Source organism: Xenopus tropicalis, chromosome 1, assembly GCF_000004195.4.
Source record: "Xenopus tropicalis strain Nigerian chromosome 1, UCB_Xtro_10.0, whole genome shotgun sequence".
NCBI lineage: Eukaryota > Metazoa > Chordata > Amphibia > Anura > Pipidae > Xenopus > Xenopus tropicalis.
The window spans coordinates 15,330,969-15,349,984 of record NC_030677.2 but is presented as its reverse complement, the minus strand read 5'-3'; the positions used below and the strand labels follow the sequence as shown (position 1 = coordinate 15,349,984).

General features: G+C 42.8%; 1 protein-coding gene across 8 annotated transcripts in view; it reads left to right on the top strand.

Moving 5' to 3' along the window:
- Nucleotides 1-19,016, top strand: part of LOC100488564 (dysferlin) — a 204,524-nt gene that overhangs the window by 126,534 nt on the left and 58,974 nt on the right. For 5 of the 8 annotated variants that reach the window (XM_031895266.1, XM_031895263.1, XM_031895264.1 and 2 more), the window contains 3 exons: nucleotides 2,055-2,220; nucleotides 4,257-4,330; nucleotides 12,672-12,734. In XM_031895266.1, the coding sequence (XP_031751126.1) occupies nucleotides 2,055-2,220; nucleotides 4,257-4,330; nucleotides 12,672-12,734 (303 nt within the window). The remainder of the gene's footprint in view (nucleotides 1-2,054; nucleotides 2,221-4,256; nucleotides 4,331-12,671; nucleotides 12,735-19,016) is intronic. The other 3 variants (XM_031895269.1, XM_031895268.1, XM_031895267.1) reach the window with 1 other exon arrangement.

The window sequence follows — 19,016 nt, the reverse complement described above, 5'->3', positions numbered from 1 at the left end:
AGTCTTTTCTGTGAGAGTTCCCGCATGTGTTTCCTATATCAGTAAGGTAGGGTTATACACGGGGGGCCACTTCTCACTCAGCCTCAACCCTTAACCCAACGACATGCCAAAATGGCCCCAGCTTTCCTATAACAATGTACTTATGTCTGTGTGACTGTTCTACATGTATATTCTATGGAACTCACACTCACACACTTATGTATGTTTGTTATTTTTAGTGTGTAAATGTCCAAAGCTGTCTTGGTGGGACCCACAATATAAACTGGGCAGTAAGTGATACTCAGAGTTCCCTGTATAACTCAGCCTGCAGCCTTGTGCCTTTATATGGGGGGCACAGAACCCCTCAGTGACTGCTAATATCCTTATCATTTACAGTAGGGGGTACATTATCCCTTATAATACATGAGTGATACTCAGAGTTCCCTGTATAACTCAGCCTGCAGCCTTGTGCCTTTATATGGGCACAGAACCCCTCAGCGACTGCTAATATCCTTATCATTTACAGTAGGGGGTACATTATCCCTTATAATACATGAGTGATACTCAGAGTTCCCTGTATAACTCAGCCTGCAGCCTTGTGCCTTTATATGGGGGCACAGAACCCCTCAGTGACTGCTAATATCCTTATCATTTACAGTAGGGGGTACATTATCCCTTATAATACATGAGTGATACTCAGAGTTCCCTGTATAACTCAGCCTGCAGCCTTGTGCCTTTATATGGGCACAGAACCCCTCAGCGACTGCTAATATCCTTATCATTTACAGTAGGGGGTACATTATCCCTTATAATACATGAGTGATACTCAGAGTTCCCTGTATAACTCAGCCTGCAGCCTTGTGCCTTTATATGGGCACAGAACCCCTCAGCGACTGCTAATATCCTTATCATTTACAGTAGGGGGTACATTATCCCTTATAATACATGAGTGATACTCAGAGTTCCCTGTATAACTCAGCCTGCAGCCTTGTGCCTTTATATGGGCACAGAACCCCCCAGTGACTGCTAATATCCTTATCATTTACAGTAGGGGGCACATTATCCCTTATAATACATGAGTGATACTCAGAGTTCCCTGTATAACTCAGCCTGCAGCCTTGTGCCTTTATATGGGGGGCACAGAACCCCTCAGTGACTGCTAATATCCTTATCATTTACAGTAGGGGGTACAGTATCCCTTATAATACATGAGTGATACTCAGAGTTCCCTGTATAACTCAGCCTGCAGCCTTGTGCCTTTATATGGGCACAGAACCCCTCAGTGACTGCTAATATCCTTATCATTCACAGTAGGGGGTACATTATCCTTTATAATACATTATTCCATCGGGGAATGTTTATTTGTACATTCATAGAAATATGAGCCATATTTAACCCTATAGTACATATTCCCTTTAGCCGTATGTGTTGGAAGACATGGATAAGAGTTGGCAATACATGTATCATTTCCCCCCTCGCTGCACATTGAATAAAGTGTTCGCAGAAGGTGATTGGTGCAATGGGTGTAAGACAATCCCACAGCAAGTGAGTGCTCCTTGGAGTATACTGGTTCTGACTGGGAAGCACTGCTCCCTATGCCAAGTAATGTACTTTGCAGACCTCCCCCCACGGAGCTTCTCGCTCTCGGAGCTCAGGAAATGTTGTTACAGTATAAATTTTAACTCCACTCTCTGGAATCCACCACCGATGCTTAAAGACCACCAACAGAAAGCCTTAGTGGGGCCAAGTTAGACACAGCCTGAGGTTAAAGGTGAAGGGAACTTTTACACTGAGTAACTGGGGTCCGTAGAATTTTATGTGGCTGTCACGTGATATAGGATTTGACTAACACGAACAGGATTTAATAAAAAAGAAAATTGAGTCGATGCATGGATAGTCCCAGAAATGGCCACGCTCAGCATTTGGCAGCGTTCTCTATGGATAAAAGTCGTTTTAATGCTTGAACTAATTACCGTGCTGAGGCAGAGCCTTGACTTGTTTTACAACCACCCTCATCCTTTCCGTCCATCTTCCCCCCTGCCTGAACCCTAGCTCTTCTGTTTCCCTTGGTTTAGAGGTTGCCCAGAGAAGATCTATATTGTCCACCCATCATTGTGAAGGTCATCGATAACCGTCAGTTTGGAAGAAAACCAGTCGTCGGCCAATGCACCATCAAGTCTTTGGAAGAGTTCCATTGTGACCCCAACTCAGAAGATCTAGAGGTAGAAGATGGACTGTCAGGTACTTGATCCATGGAAATGGTCTCAGTTTGGTAACAATTTAATGTGTAGAAGCGGCAGAAGTAGTAGTGGTGCTACATAGACATCAGTTGAAGACATTCCTTGGCCATAAAATAGTCATAGGAAACTGGCTATACCAGGGATCCTCAAACTACAGCCCACGGGCCAGATCCATCCCCCAGGGGAATTTACCCTGCCCCCACCACGTCCTCACCCCTGGCAGCGGAGAGAGAGAGAGAGAGAGGACTCAGAGGGGAGTGAGACGGGGGAGCTGAGAGGGAGGACGGACGGCGCTGGCACAGAGGGGACTCAGTGTTGAGTGGGAGGGGGTAGCTGGGAAGAGGGACGGAGTGGGGGGAGGTGGAAGAGGTAGGACTCAGCGGGCAGAGAGAGGACTCAGCGCTGAGTTGGAGGGGGGAGCTGGGAAGACGGACGGAGCGGGGGGAGCTGGAAGAGGTAGGACTCAGTGGGCAGAGAGAGGACTCAGTGGGCAGCGGGAGGGGGGACGGACGGACGGAGCGCGGGAGCAGGGGGGGTGCTGGAAGAGAATGCAGGAGTGGGCCATACTTTGACGGGGGGTGGCCCTCAACAGTCTGAGGGGCCATGAACTGGCCCCTTACTTAGGAAGTTTGAGGACCCCTTGGTTATACTACTAGCTATTCCCAGTGGGGGGCAGATACAGTTCTATCAGATCATGCTCAGAGCCATTTATTTATAGGAGCTTATTCAAAAGAAAAGCAAGAAGGAATAGTAGCCAAGCTCCCCATATGGCAAACATAGGACTTGTCACCAATGGCCCAAACATTACTAATAAAGTCTTTAGACGGCAGTCCAACTGGTAATAGGCTTTCATTACTAGTGCAGTAAATGCTATGAGTTCCATGGGCCTAAAGGTGACCATACATGGGCCATCTGGGTCTGCTCTCCTCTCCGACCCATAACCCAACTCATTTGCTGATGCTCCATGAACTGGCCAACGATGCATTGCCAATATCCATAGAACTGATCAGTATCCATAGAACATGGGTGGGATTAATGGGCCACCATACATGTACCAATAACGGTAGGAATGTTGGTAATAGTAGGGTCAACTTAAATGGTGTAAACGATGGGAATGAGGCCCTCTACTACCCTCCCCTGTAAGTAAGTAAGGTGCCCAATCTCCACTAAACAGCTTTAAATTAATATGCACTGAATCCACAATTTAGGGATTCGGCCGAACCCCCGAATCCTTCGTAAAAAAGATTCAGCCAAATGCAGAACCGACTCCTAATTTGCACTTGTAAATCAGGATAAGTACGGGTCAAAGGGAATCGAGAACCTTTGCTGTAGTTCCCATCATTCCTATCTCCTGGCAGGGTCACTGCGGGGCCCAATAGATAAGGCCAACTGTTTGGGACCATTTCCGGCTATACTTTTGCCGTAGGTCGGATGATATGAATGAAGGTGCATTACCCAGCTGGCTATGGGGTGGGCTCTGGGGCCTTTCTCTTTGGCTTGGCCCTATGCCAGCAGTTACAGCGCCGGACACCCTATTCTCTTTTTTCTGGCACGAGTCCCTTTATTAAATATAACACTCGGCTCGCTGCCTTCCCTACTGTGAAAATAATTGCTGTTTCTCTTGAATTCAAATAATATTCAGTTTGCAAAGAGGTTTTTTTTCCCTCTCTCTTTCCGTGTTTTTAGAAGGTCTGCACCGTCCCCTTTATTCCCGATTGTCTCATTAGCGGCGCGGGATTGTGCCAATACGGTATTGAGGCATCTTACAGCCCACTCCTGTTCTACTGCTGCAATACGGCTTTAACCCTATAGTTACAGAAATGCCCAGGAAGGCTAATGTATTCTAGAAACTGATCCCCCACAATGACAAGAGATATAATGGGGTTCAGAATATCACAGGACAGGCTGGAAATGGGCAATGACTCGGGATGGATGGAAAACCACTTCCAGGCACAGCTCATTAATGGAACTTTATCCCCCATTGGCTCAATACACACAAAATATATATATATAAATGCATTTTATTTTATTTTTCAGACAATGTGAGTGTTACACCCAGGGACGAGGTGCTTATTGACATTGATGATAAGGAACCTCTTATCCCGACTCAGGTAATTTTCCAATGACATTGACAATATTACGTATTTAATACACTGCTGTTTATATTTATATACAAGCTATTATTCCTCCTCCTACTATAGGCACCATCTCTCCCTACTATACCTGCTATCCCACAGCCCCAGTCCCTTCCCAGAGGCTATTATCCCCCCACTGCTACTATAGGCACAATCTCTCCCTACTATACCTGCTATCCCACAGCCCCAGTCCCTTCCCAGAGACTATTATCCCCCCACTGCTACTATAGACACCATCTCTCCCTACTATACCTGCTATCCCACAGCCCCAGTCCCTTCCCAGAGGATATTATCCCCCCACTGCTACTATAGGCACCATCTCTCCCTACTATACCTGCTATCCCACAGCCCCAGTCCCTTCCCAGAGGCTATTATCCCCCCACTGCTACTATAGGCACCATCTCTCCCTACTATACCTGCTATCCCACAGCCCCAGTCCCTTCCCAGAGGCTATTATCCCCCCACTGCTACTATAGGCACCATCTCTCCCTACTATACCTGCTATCCCACAGCCCCAGTCCCTTCCCAGAGGCTATTATCCCCCCACTGCTACTATAGGCACCATCTCTCCCTACTATACCTGCTATCCCACAGCCCCAGTCCCTTCCCAGAGGCTATTATCCCCCCACTGCTACTATAGGCACCATCTCTCCCTACTATACCTGCTATCCCACAGCCCCAGTCCCTTCCCAGAGGCTATTATCCCACTGCTACTATAGGCACCATCTCTCCCTACTATACCTGCTATCCCACAGCCCCAGTCCCTTCCCAGAGGCTATTATCCCCCCACTGCTACTATAGGCACCATCTCTCCCTACTATACCTGCTATCCCGCAGCCCCAGTCCCTTCCCAGAGGCTATTATCCCCCCACTGCTACTATAGGCACCATCTCTCCCTACTATACCTGCTATCCCACAGCCCCAGTCCCTTCCCAGAGGCTATTATCCCCCCACTGCTACTATAGGCTCCATCTCTCCCTACTATAGCACTTCTCCTGTACATATGCTGTCTATTCATATTTTTGTGCAGCCTGGACATTGACAAATTTCACTGGTGCATATTTGGTACAAGTATACAGTATAACCGAAACTTTCTACTACTGCTCCTCAACTACTGTTATATCCTCATGGTGGACCCATGGCATTTGTACTGTTATCAGTTTTGGTTGTTCATGACAATGTGCTGGTTTGAGCAAAAGTTTAGCCCCTAGAAGTCTCAGCTGGAAGCCCCGCCATGCCATCTGTTAACGTTCGATGAGCTAAAGGCTCCCAGGTCAATTAGGTTACTCACTGCTTCTCTGTTGATGACGGGTGGAGAGATCCCACAAATGTTATTGTTCTTCATGATGAAATAATTTGGGTTGTGGTCTATGGGATTTGGGTTTCACACTTTTGTTTAAAGTGGCCGTCATTTCTAACTGGCAAACAGAGAACGGAGAAACCAAGTCTGTGAGTATTGTCTTAACATATGTAGATTAGCCCTGTTCCCATCAAAAAAAGCAGATTTCCAGGAAATTTCTCCAAAATGGGATGTTTTAATGAGCATGATTACAGGGTGGTCAGGAAGTGAGTCCCACTTGGAATAAGGGGCAGGTTCCCCCAAAATGCATGTGGGGGAGGTGTTCCACCTTGTTTGTGGTCTCAAACCTCTGACGGTGGATGAGAAACTATTTTTCCTGACTCTGGACCAAATAATACAATAAAAAAATCTTTCACATGATTAACAGTTGGATGAGTTTGGTTGGAGCAAATGATGGAAGGTAATGAGGCTCAGGGAAGGTGCTTTATAGTCTCTGGAAGTAACTGCACCCAGATTAGGTTCTCCTGTACGTGTGGAACAATAATAATCTTCTACAGTCAACGGTAAAGGGTCACCGTAACTTCATGAGGTTGTGATATGGCTTGTAGGTGAGATAATGAGCAGAGAGAGCAAACACATTGGATTCTTGTCTGCCAATAGCCGAGTACACAGTTACATAGCAGAATCAGCGGTGTAACTAGAAGATACTGGACCTCAAGGCAAATGTATTTTATGGTCAGCTTAAACTCTGGTATAAATACATTTGTCTTATTAGTCAGGAACTCTATACCTCCTACGCCCCCCAGCAGTCACAGGGTCAGCTTTCTCTGTATTAATGCCCCCTGAGTCCACTAGAAGGGCAACAAGTAGGGACCAGAGCAGGAATGAGTGACCATTATGAGAATTTAGACCATCTGGCAATAGAAGGGGTCCATTCAGGGGAATGTCTTCAGGTTTAGGAATTGGTTGGTAACTCTAAAAATCCAGAACCATAATAAAAACACCGGAGACTGGTAAAGAAACATCCAGCCATACTGTACTGATACTGCTGTACCTTCACAATGACCCGGTCACAGTGTATGGTAAGATTCATGAGCCTGCCGGGAAACCTTATAGATTGTCCAGTGGAGATTCCTGCAGTTCAGCTGATTAGAATGGGAAATATGAGATGGTGAGGCTCTTAGGCTGGCCATACACACACCAATATTATTGTACAAAATGAGGTTTCGTACAATATTTAATGCGGTTATGGTGGATCGGCGAGATGCTAGATATTCCAAAAGCTTCTGATATCGGTTGCCTCGTTGATCGGGTGGGACAAAAGATTTTGATCAGGCACCATTGAAGGAGCCCAAGCAAAATCTGCATTTAGGGCTGAATCGTTAGGTAGAATTCCTATTGTTTCTACCTCCATATCTGACGATTCAACCCTCAATGTCAGTGGAGGGTGGGAATGATCTCTAATGTGACCAATGGTTGCAGGAAAGATCACAGTTGTAAGGAGTATGGCCACCTTAAGTCCCCACTGATCTGCACTTACCTGACTATCTGGGTGACTGGAGGCGCAAGTACCTGTTCCTCTTCTTCTGTGCCCACACATGGATAGATCCACACATTCAGTCTGATGGTTGGGCAACCAGATCTATGACAAGTTTAATGAGAAACTCAGCCTTAGATTAAATGAATAGGTGACTGGGAAGATCCAGACAGGGGGATTGCAGACATTAAGGCTGAGCGACTAAAAATATCATTAATTAACAGATTTTCTTCACATATTTGTCTGGAATCCAATTACAAGTCAGATCTTTGGGTCAACTGGGTCCTTTGGTCCGACAGATGCATTGAAGCTTTGGTTGAATCTGGCCATTGACAATATTGGCTATCATTTTGGCAATAGTTTTGAGGAAGGGTATGGCTGATTGTATGGCTGTCACATGACTCACTGAAACTTGTATATTATAAGAAATATAGTACCCCCTGTTGTGACCTGGTCAAGGAACACCTCAGTGACTTATAATATCCCTATATTTTACAATAGGGGGCACTTTATTCACTATATATTATAAGGAACTCCTCGGGGGCTTATAATATCCCTATATGTTACAATAGGGGGTACTTTATTCACTATATATTATAAGGAACTCCTCGGGGACTTATAATATCCCTATATGTTACAATAGGGGGTACTTTATTCACTATATATTATAAGGAACTCCTCGGGGACTTATAATATCCCTATATTTTACAATAGGGGGCACTTTATTCACTATATATATAAGGAACTCCTCGGGGGCTTATAATATCCCTATATGTTACAATAGGGGGTACTTTATTCACTATATATTATAAGGAACTCCTCGGGGACTTATAATATCCCTATATGTTACAATAGGGGGTACTTTATTCACTATATATTATAAGGAACTCCTCGGGGACTTATAATATCCCTATATTTTACAATAGGGGGCACTTTATTCACTATATATTATAAGGAACTCCTCGGGGGCTTATAATATCCCTATATGTTACAATAGGGGGTACTTTATTCACTATATATTATAAGGAACTCCTCGGGGACTTATAATATCCCTATATGTTACAATAGGGGGTACTTTATTCACTATATATTATAAGGAACTCCTCGGGGGCTTATAATATCCCTATATGTTACAATAGGGGGTACTTTATTCACTATATATTATAAGGAACCCCTCGGTGACTTATAATATCCCTACATGTTACAATAGGGGGTACTTTATTCCTTATATAATACAATCTTATAGCCTTCCAACCAAGCCTTCTTAAATTTGTATAGCAAATATATCTATTGAAAATCACAAATCCAAACCTTTATAGAATAGAGTGCCATTAAATTCAAAATGGAAAATATTTCTCTTAATAAATATGAATTTTTTTTATTCTTACATTTTCTGGCGAGTAGGACAAGATTAGTATTAAGAAACTTATCCAAAAAATCGGTCCAGTTTTCCTCCAGTAAATTTGTTTTGCCAAAAAAATTCTCATTTTTTTCTGGCTAAATTTCCAACGGATTTTCTATTCCCTGTTTTGATAAATATGTTCAGAATCAAAATTTGCCAAATAGGGAAAAAATATTCCGTAAAGTGGAGCTTTTAGGCCCCCGGCGAGGGGCTCCCTCCGGCCGTGCCGTTGTGCACATATGGTAGGTAGGAATCAGTAGTTATTAGCTTTAATTGACTTCACTAAATAGGCGCTGCCATTACAAATAAGAAAGATGAGTGGATTGTATTCGTTTACCGCGGCCATTAGGAATTTCATCCCAGATTCTGCACGCACCATTAAGATTAATGTTAGGAACTAGAATAACATTCTATACATCATCCCTAATTGGTTGGAGGAGCCGGGCCCTAAAACGCAGCTTAGCTCCAAACAGAATAAGCTGATTGTAAAGTCTGCTGGTTATAATGGAAGCCAATGAGTCAAAGCCATGGTTATATGCGGGTAACAGCCGCAATGAGGGAAACAGCCCCCCGACAGTTCTCTACGGGGACCTCTGCTGGAGGGCTAGGGAATAAAGCATAAAGCAATTGGACTTTTCTGAGTTTTTCTTGAAAACGTTTCACCACTCATCCGAGTGGCTTCTTCAGTTCAAATGACTGGTAGGGAATTCCCCGGTATTACTACCATCAAGAGTTAAAATACCGGGGGAATTCCCTACCAGTCATTTGAACTGAAGAAGCCACTCGGATGAGTGGTGAAACGTTTTCAAGAAAAGTCCAGTTGTTTTAGACTTAATTCTACTAGATACTGTATATATTTTATCGTTCACTTCGATCACTTCCTCAGGGGCAATTAACTATAGAAATCACCAGTCTTTTATAACTACAATAACAATGCCCACTTGTGTCCATATCAACCATTCTCCATTGTCCATGTATTATCCAGTGTAAAGTCCATAAATTAAATTCACTAAACGTGCAAAAAAGCAATAAGGTGCATATCCCGAAGGACCAATAATAACAAAATGACCTAACGGCTTTTTCTATCTCTCTAAAAATTCAGGTGGTTTCTAACTCTTAACTGGTTGGAAAGTACCAGAATCATACACTTGCACCCCATTTTATTTTCATTTGGTAGGAGAAATGGTGCCATGTAGTCCCTCCAGTCTAGTAGCCAGGGGCGGGCCAAGCCGACTGGGCGCCCTAGGCAACCCCCCTGCTTTGTTCGGGGGGAAAGGTGCGATGTGATGGGTCATTGCCCCTGCCACTAATGACATGTGGCGGGGGCAATGACAAAGGAGGAAGACTAGGGGTAGGCAGGAGAGGCTCCTGGCGCCCCCTAATCATTGTGCCCTAGGCACCTACCTCTTCTGCCTACCCCTAGTTCCAGCCCTGCTAGTACCAAATGAAAAGATGGCCCTGCTGGTTTCCATGGAAACCCTGCTCTATCTGTCTGTTTCCTCTGCTAAGCTCAACTATTGCAGTGCTTAATTTAAGCAGGATTTTTTTATCAAAGTAAATTCTGCCTGTGTAAGCCTGCATTGTTGATTGCAGATGTCAATGTCACTGATGATGTCAGAGGGAAATTAGCCACTGGGTGAAGGCTGCTATTTTTTTAGGAAAATGTGGCAAATGGAGGGGATATATGCTGTACAAATGATTAGGGATGCACTGAATCCAGCCTCTTTTTGATGCATTCGGTTTCGGCTGAATCCACAGTCCCGGTAGAACCGAATCCTAATTAGCATTCAGAAAGGGTTACATTTTAGGGGGAAATTTTTTTTCCCCTTCCCAATGCTAATTAGGATTCGTTTCGGGATTCGGCAGAATCTATCAAGGTGAACTCGGGGGTTCAGCCGAACCCAAAAAAGGGGGTTCGGTGCATCCCTACAAGTGATGCCTTCCCCCTTTTGTCTCTGCCAATGGCCAGCTGGCAAAAGCAATTTTAAAAGGCGCCAACCCTAGCTTGCATCTTCTATAGAGTGTCTGCGAATTGGTTTAAACAAATATGATTGGCCCAACATTTCCCTACTTTCAGTCATTATCAGTTTTTACATTGGGCTCCAATAAAATGAGTTATTTGTGCCGCTGATGGTGCCCTAGGCAATGCATCTGAATCAAGCAATTCTCTAAGTTCAGAGCCCATATTTTAGCTGCCCAACGGCTACACTGTGGGTCCTTCCCAGGACTTGGGCGCGGAACAGGGAGATATTTGAGTGGCTGGCACAGGCTGACTTTGTTGATCCAGGGCAAACACGCTGAGATGGCACCAGTGAAACGGAATCACTTTGCCCATGAAATGTTACTTCCTAGAAGAGGAATTAGCAGAGCACCGAGGAGGCCTCGTTGCTTTCTTGGCCAAAATACGGCGTGACCACACAAGGCAATTATCACCAGTGAGTAGCAGGACCAGTAACCCGCAGGCGCGCCACGGCAAGTTATTCAGCTCTCGGGAGGAGGCAGTTTGCTGTCCTTGTCCTGTCTGCTGCGGTTGCTGGCACTAATATTCCTTTCATTTCGTGTCGGGGGGCCTCCAAAAAAAATCTTTAAAAATCCTACATTGTAAAACAAACAAACAAAAAAATGACGGTCTTTGTGCAATTCCGATGGCTCGTTACCCAGCAATAAAGTTTTTATAGGCTGCAAAGAACAGAATATATAAATATAATATGTACGCTTTGCCTTGATTGTGTCTTGTTTAGATTTACAGCCGATGTGTGTGCTCTATGAAAGGAACACTTTGCTCCTTTATGATCTCATTTCTTTTATTTCCCAGCATTCCCATTTCTTCTTCCTAATGCAACAGGATGGATCAACAAGCTGTCCAATAAAGGGTTACTTTTGCCTTTCCTTTCACATTGGTCTCATGGAAATATTAATATAATTATTTACCTTTTGCCCTCCATTAGGGCAATACTGACTCTGCTTTTCATTTTGGCCTTGCCTCAAGGTGGCCATAGACAGTGAAGGTGGCATACATGTTAATATCTGCTCACTTGGTGAGATCGCCAAGCGAGCGGATATTCTCCCGTTATCCCCACCTACGGGTGGGCGATATCGGGTTAATTTAGGCTAATGCAGTTGTTTGGCCCTGGGGCCAAACAATCGAATTAGAACGCCGGTAATAGGTGCAGTTGGTTCAGGGACCGCATCAACGAGCCGATGCGGCCCCTGATCCAACTAAATTTTTTAACCTGCCTGATTGATATCTGGTCAATTTCAGGCCAGATATCGGTCGGGCAGGCCCGTCATTTGTGCCCCTACATGGGCCGATAAGCTGCCGAACCGGACTAAGGGACCCATATCGGCAGCTACAATCAGCCCGTGTATGGGGACCTTTAGATTTGTTCATCTGGTGAGCAAATCTTTCCCCCCCATATGGTTAATTTGATAGTTCAGTTCTAGGGCCAAAAGATGGGTATATGAGATGTTGCAGTGAGGCCCTCATCAATGAGCCTATGCCCAATCCCCATCTGTCTGATTTTTGGCCAGATATCAGTAGGGGAAGCCTATTGGAGGGACCCATACATGGGCAGATAAGCTGCTGAATCTGCCCGTGTAAGGCCTCCTTTAGCCTCCACCGCTCTCCCCCTGACTGGCCATTAAAACACCAGACACATTTTTGAACTTGGTCAAAGATATCAAACTAATCAATATCCTTCTGTTTCAGATTGCTTAGACTGAGCCTGTCTGTATTGTGTTTGCCTGCCATGCCTGTGTGTTGTGTTTGAGTTGTGTGCCGGCTCAAGGCTTTAAAATCTAATATTATAATAAATAATAATAGAAACCTCAGTCATTTTCCAAGTAAAGTAAATGTCTATTGTACCTGTTTTCTCATTGTAATCTGCTTGCTAACTTTCAGCAAGATGATTGGGACCAACTAGGGTTTGTAGATTCTGTGGCTATTATTACACCCCCCTGTTAAATAATGGTATATTCCCAGTAATACAAGTGTTCCCCTGTGCCTGGGGCTGTAACGCTAGTATTACTGGTTATGATTATGCTCTTCTTGCTTCCTAACCAGTCCTTTTGTTTATAGCTTGCCGACGGTATGACCAGCTCAGCCATTATTAACTTATCATCTTCTCGGCCCAGTCTCCATGTATGTATGCTTTAATTCTGCATGAAATGCATGACTGCCGTTTGCATGCGACTGACACGGCGCCGTCACTATTGGGATCCCGTCATCCTCACAGTCACTGTTGTATGTGTAATCGGGTGTTGTGTCTATAATGATTTACATTTCCAGCGTGTTGCATTTATTGTTATTCAATGTTCTTGCTTTTGTAAAAGAAAGTCTTTGTTATTAATGGAGAGAATGTAATTACAGCCGATATAATAACCTCAGCCTATCAGAACACAGGGGATTTGGCCACACCTTGTACAGGTATGGGATCCCTTATCCTGAAACCCATTATCCAGAGAGTTCTGAGTTACGGAAAGGCCATCCCTTGTTGGGGGCAGAACAGCCCTATTGGGTTTATTTAATGGTTAAATGATTCCCTTTTCTCTGTAATAATAAAACAGTACCTGTACTTGATCCCAACTAAGATATAATTACCCCTTATTGGGGCAGAACAGCCCTATTGGGTTTATTTCATGGTTAAATGATTCCCTTTTCTCTGTAATAATAAAACAGTACCTGTACTTGATCCCAACTAAGATATAATTACCCCTTATTGGGGCAGAACAGCCCTATTGGGTTTATTTAATGGTTAAATGATTCCCTTTTCTCTGTAATAATAAAACAGTACCTGTACTTGATCCCAACTAAGATATAATTACCCCTTATTGGGGCAGAACAGCCCTGTTGGGTTTATTTAATGGTTAAATGATTCCCTTTTCTCTGTAATAATAAAACAGTACCTGTACTTGATCCCAACTAAGATATAATTACCCCTTATTGGGGCAGAACAGCCCTATTGGGTTTATTTCATGTTTAAATGAAATAAACCCCAGCGCGGCCGTCCTTGCTTTCAGTAAAGGGTTAACCCAACGCTGTGATTGGTGTTACTTTGCCATTTGGTTCTTAACCTTCTTAATCCCTTTTATGTGCCTATAAAGCGCTTGGCTGGCTGTTCCTTTTGTTCCCCTGATTCCCAGGTTTCTGACACAATTTAATATGGGAATAAAACACGTGCAGCCCAAGCAGGCAACAGATTTGCTTCCCTAATCGCTCCAACGCCCATAAAGCAGATGAAAGGCGCGCCAGCAAATTGGTGCCCCCCATTCCATTCCGTGGCATCTGTCACTCCTAATGAAGGGATCCTGCCGGCTTTTATTCCTCTCAGACTAACAGATGTTTTCCAGTCTTTTTATTGGCCAATACAAAGTGTGAATACCTGGGATCTTTATCACATCTTCCAATTTAGAAGAATAATTGGACACATCCAAATGAACTCGCACCTCTGGCGAGATGTCTAGAGAGGCCGGCCAAAAATAACTTGGGAAATAACGGGGTCAGTTATTCTGCAGCGTTTGTTCAAAAAGTTTCCAAGCTTTTGGCCATTTACACTCAGGGGCCCATTTACTAACCATTGGATTTTTTTAGTTCTTTTTCTATTCAGATTTTTAAAACTAAGGCGCCGATTTACTAATCCACGAACAGATCGAAAGTGACTTTTTCGTAGCCGTCGCGAAAAAATCGCAAACCTTTGCGAATTGTCGCGACTTTTTCATAGCAAAGTCATAACGGCTAACGGCAAAGTCATAACGGCTATGAAAAAGTCGCGACGGCGGCGAAGAAAGCCGCAAAAAATGCGGGAAAAAGTAGCAAAATGTTCGTTTCCAATCCGATTTTTTAAATCAGCCCCTAAAAGTTAGTGATGGGCCGAAAAATTCATGAATCTTTCAAAAGATTTGTGAAATAGGGAAAATGTTGCGCGTCCAAAAAGAAATTGTTGCGCACTTCATTGTTTAGACAATTTTTGTTCATTTTTCCGCTGTGAAATTTCCGCCGATTTACTAATCCACGAACAGATCGAAAGTGACTTTTTCGTAGCCGTCGCGAAAAAATTGCAAACCTTTGCGAATTGTCGCGACTTTTTCGTAGCCGTCGCGAAAAAATCGCAAAGGTTTGCGATTTTTTCGCGACGGCTACGAAAAAGTCACGACAATTCACGCAAGTCGTAACGGCTACGAAAAAGTCGTGACAATTCATGCAAGTCATAACGGCTATGAAAAAGTCGCGACGGCGACGAAGAAAGCCGCAAAAAATGCGGGAAAAAGTAGCAAAATGTTCGTTTCCAATCCGATTTTTTAAATCAGCCCCTAAAAGTTAGTGATGGGCCGAAAAATTCATGAATCTTTCAAAAGATTTGTGAAATAGGGAAAATGTTGCGCGTCCAAAAAGAAATTGTTGCGCACTTCATTGTTTAGACAATTTTTGTTCATTTTTCCGCTGTGAAATTTCCGCCGATTTACTAATCCACGAACAGATCGAAAGTGACTTTTTCGTAGCCGTCGCGCAAAAATCGCAAACCTTTGCGAATTGTCGCGACTTTTTCGTAGCCGTCGCGAAAAAATCGCAAAGGTTTGCGATTTTTTCGCGACGGCTACGAAAAAGTCACGACAATTCACGGAAGTCGTAACGGCTACGAAAAAGTCGTGACAATTCATGCAAGTCATAACGGCTATGAAAAAGTCGCGACGGCGGCGAAGAAAGCCGCAAAAAATGCGGGAAAAAGTAGCAAAATGTTCGTTTCCAATCCGATCCAATCAGCCCCTAAAAGTTAGTGATGGGCCGAAAAATTCATGAATCTTTCAAAAGATTTGTGAAATAGGGAAAATGTGGCGCGTCCAAAAAGAAATTGTTGTGCACTTCATTGTTTAGACAATTTTTGTTCATTTTTCCGCTGTGAAATTTGTCGCCTGTTCCATGAAACAATCTGGCAATGGCGAAAAAGAAGAGAAATTCGCCGCGAATCAATGCCTGAATTTTTTGGAGATTTACTATGTAGTGACGAGCAAATTTTTTCAGCAGGTATGGATTCGCAGATAATTTCCACATTTCGGCATTGGGAAATTGTTTGCCGAAACTTCACCGATAATTTGTAAGGAAAAATTCATTGTGCACCAAAAAAAGGCACAGTCGCGTCAAAATGGGTGCAAAAAAAGACATATGCGACAAAAAAGACATAGGCAACAAAAAAAGTTGTGCGTCAAACGTGTTTCGCAGATTTTTCGCCGTTTCAAGAATTTTACTCAGGCTAATTTTTCGGCAAAGCGAAATGGGACAGATTCACTTCAGCTAAAACTTGCTCAGATCATGTAGAAGCCAATGGCTGAGGTCCCTTCCCTCTACTTGAAGATCCTTTTGTTGTCTTGAAAGGTCTCAGATTTCTGACGCTGGGTTTTTATATGACAAAATGATTAAGAAGAGGTTTTGGTGCGACAATTCGGGAATTTCAAGTTTTCGCATCGACAGAAAAAGTTGCAGTTGCTGCGGCTTTTTCTTGCATTGGACTTTCCATATTTTTTTTATCAAATGTCTAAAATGAGTTTAGTCAAATTTAAAAACAAATAAATAACGAAGTTTTAGTAAATCCGTTTTTCATACTGGCTATAGCTGGCCAGGCCAAATGTATGATGGGCAGAGCAGATCTGGATCATTTCACTTTGAAATAATTTTGATTTGATATTTTATATGAGAATTGTGGGCCATTTTTTGCACCCAAATTTTGCATGGATTTGCAGCAAATTTCCACATTTCGCCGTTGGCGATCTGTTTCACAAATATTCGCTATGGAAAAATTCATCATGCGTCAAAATAGGCACGTGAAATTCAGCGTGGTCGCGTCAAAATAGGTGTAGTCAAGTCAAAATAGGCACGTCTGTGGCAACATAGGCGCGGTCACAGTAAAAAAAACGCACGCGATGTGGGTGACAAAACGCATTTCGCAGATTTTTCGCCATATGGGACAGATTGGCTCCTCACTAATGAAGAACAATATGATCAAATCTGAGTCAGTAACTGGACAGACAGTAATAGATTCTAGACATTTTGAAATTGTTTCCCAATACATAAAATAAACCTCAAGTCTTATTTTCATTTTTCATGGAAAGTTCAACTGAATTCACACAGATACTCCTGAAGAAGTGCAAATTACACACGAATGCCGCCTCCAGCCGTTACTGAGCTACAATGACAAACTGTCACTTCAGTTGTTATAAGGAAACTTAGACCACAATTTCCTATTTATTTACCTTTAACATGTTTAGATGGATTTTTTTAAAAATATTTTTGGGGGGAGAAAATTCCCTTTTTACAAAGAACTGACAAGTGTTCATTAGACTGTATGTATTATACTATAACGGAACCAATGAACTACTAAATAAAAAGTGATTAGTGATGAGTGAATCTGTCCTGTTTCGCTTTGCCATAAAATTCACAAAACGGCAAGAAAAATCGCGAAACGACAAAAAATTTGCGAAACACATTTGCCCCGTGATTTTTTTTGTCGCACGTGTCTATTTTTTGTCGCCCGCTCTTTTTTGACACTACAATTTTGATGCGACCGTGCCTTTTTCTGACGCGAATGTGCCCAATTTTGACGCGACCGTGCCTTTTTCTGATGCAAATGCGCCCAATTTGACGTGACTGCACCCAATTTGACATGCGACAAAAAATTTCCACGTAACAAAAAAAATTTCTGTGCAATGAATTTTTCCGCAGTGAATTTTCACTGAAGTTTCGCAAAACAATGCGCCAATGGCGAAATGCAGAAATTCGCTGCCAATCCATGCCTGGTGAAAACATCCGCTCATCACTAAAAGTGATATTACATTCACTCCAAGAATTTTTTTTTTTGTGACTCAAAGTTTATTAAGTATTTGAGCAAAGTTACATCTTGCACAGAAAATAGTAAACATTTTTAGATATGTAACAGTAAAAACTTACAAAACATATCTTTAGTCATGTACATTCATGGAAGGTTTTAGTTCACTTGTTTTAATGTAATCTAGATAGTGTTACATTGTATTAGGTTGGGGGCAAATATATCTTGGAATTGAGTAGGCTTTCATGTGTTTGATATCATTGTGGATTGGCCATTGCGCCAGGGATCCCAAATTAAGGCTTGTTTGTTTTTGCATTCCGGTGTGGCATCTATCATTTTTTCCATTGTTTCTCTATAGTTAACTTGTTGGATTAGGTGTTGAAGGTTCGGGGTGGCCGGTTGTTTCCAGAGTTTTGCGATGAGAGAGAGTGCTGTATTGAAAATATGAAATAAGAGTTTTTTGTTTGGAGCTGATATGTCCGGTGGGTATAATTGTAGCAAAGCTATTTGAGGTTGTAGAGGTAGATTCCATCCCAATTTTTGTTTAATGAGGTTAAAGACCTCTATCCAGAAGGGCTTAACTGCTGGACATTGCCAGCACATGTGCAAAAGTGTTCCTTGTTGGCCGCATTGTCTCCAGCATAGAGTGGGGTATTGTGGGTTGATTTGGCTTATTCTTTTAGGTGTCAAGTACCATCTGTGTGTTATTTTTGTGTGCACTTCTATATGGTTTGTGCAATTGGTTGCTCCTTTGTATGCTGCTAATATTTCCTGCCATTGTTCCGTAGTGATATGGAGTTGCAGTTCGTTCTCCCATTTTTGCATGTATGGGAATTTGTGCCCTTCTGGTAATTGCATTTGTTGCTTGTAACATTCCGATAGAGTAGCTTTTCCGTTCCATTCTTTATTACATAAATGTTCCATCATTGATTTCTGTTTGCAGGTTTTGTATTCCTTAGAGGTGGTCTTGAGGAAGTGTAGCAGCTGTAGATAAGTGTATCTTTGGTTTTGTGATAGGTTGTATTTTTCCATTAAGTCCTCAAATTTTTGTAAGGTGGTTATAGAGTAAAGGTGGCGTATTGTGGTTATTCCTTTTGTAATCCATTCTTGTAGGTTTATGTTTGGTATCATGTATTTTAGTGCTGCAAGTGGCATTGTTGTTGCCGGAAATGCGTTAAAATTATATTTGTTTGCCAGTTTGTCCCATATTTTTATTGAAAGTTTTGTTGTAGGCAGTAGGTTTGGCGTAGCCGGCCTAAATTGTTTGGGGAGCCAAAAGAGTTGAATTAAGTTTCCATCTGGTGCAAGACTTGTTTCATGGTCCACCCATTTTTTATTTCCTGGAGGAGAATGCAGTCTTATTACAGTCTCTAGCAGTGATGCCAAGTAGTATGCCTTAACATTTGGGATCCCTAGGCCTCCAAGTTTTCTAGAGAATTGAGAGCAGGCAAAGGCTATTCTTGGAGGTTTGTGTTGCCATACATATTTGTTAACAGTACGTTGCAGAGCTTCTAGGTATTGGGTAGGTAGTGCTATATGAAGTGTTCTAAACAGATATAAAACCTTAGGAAGGATGTTCATTTTGATCGATATAATTCTGCCTAACC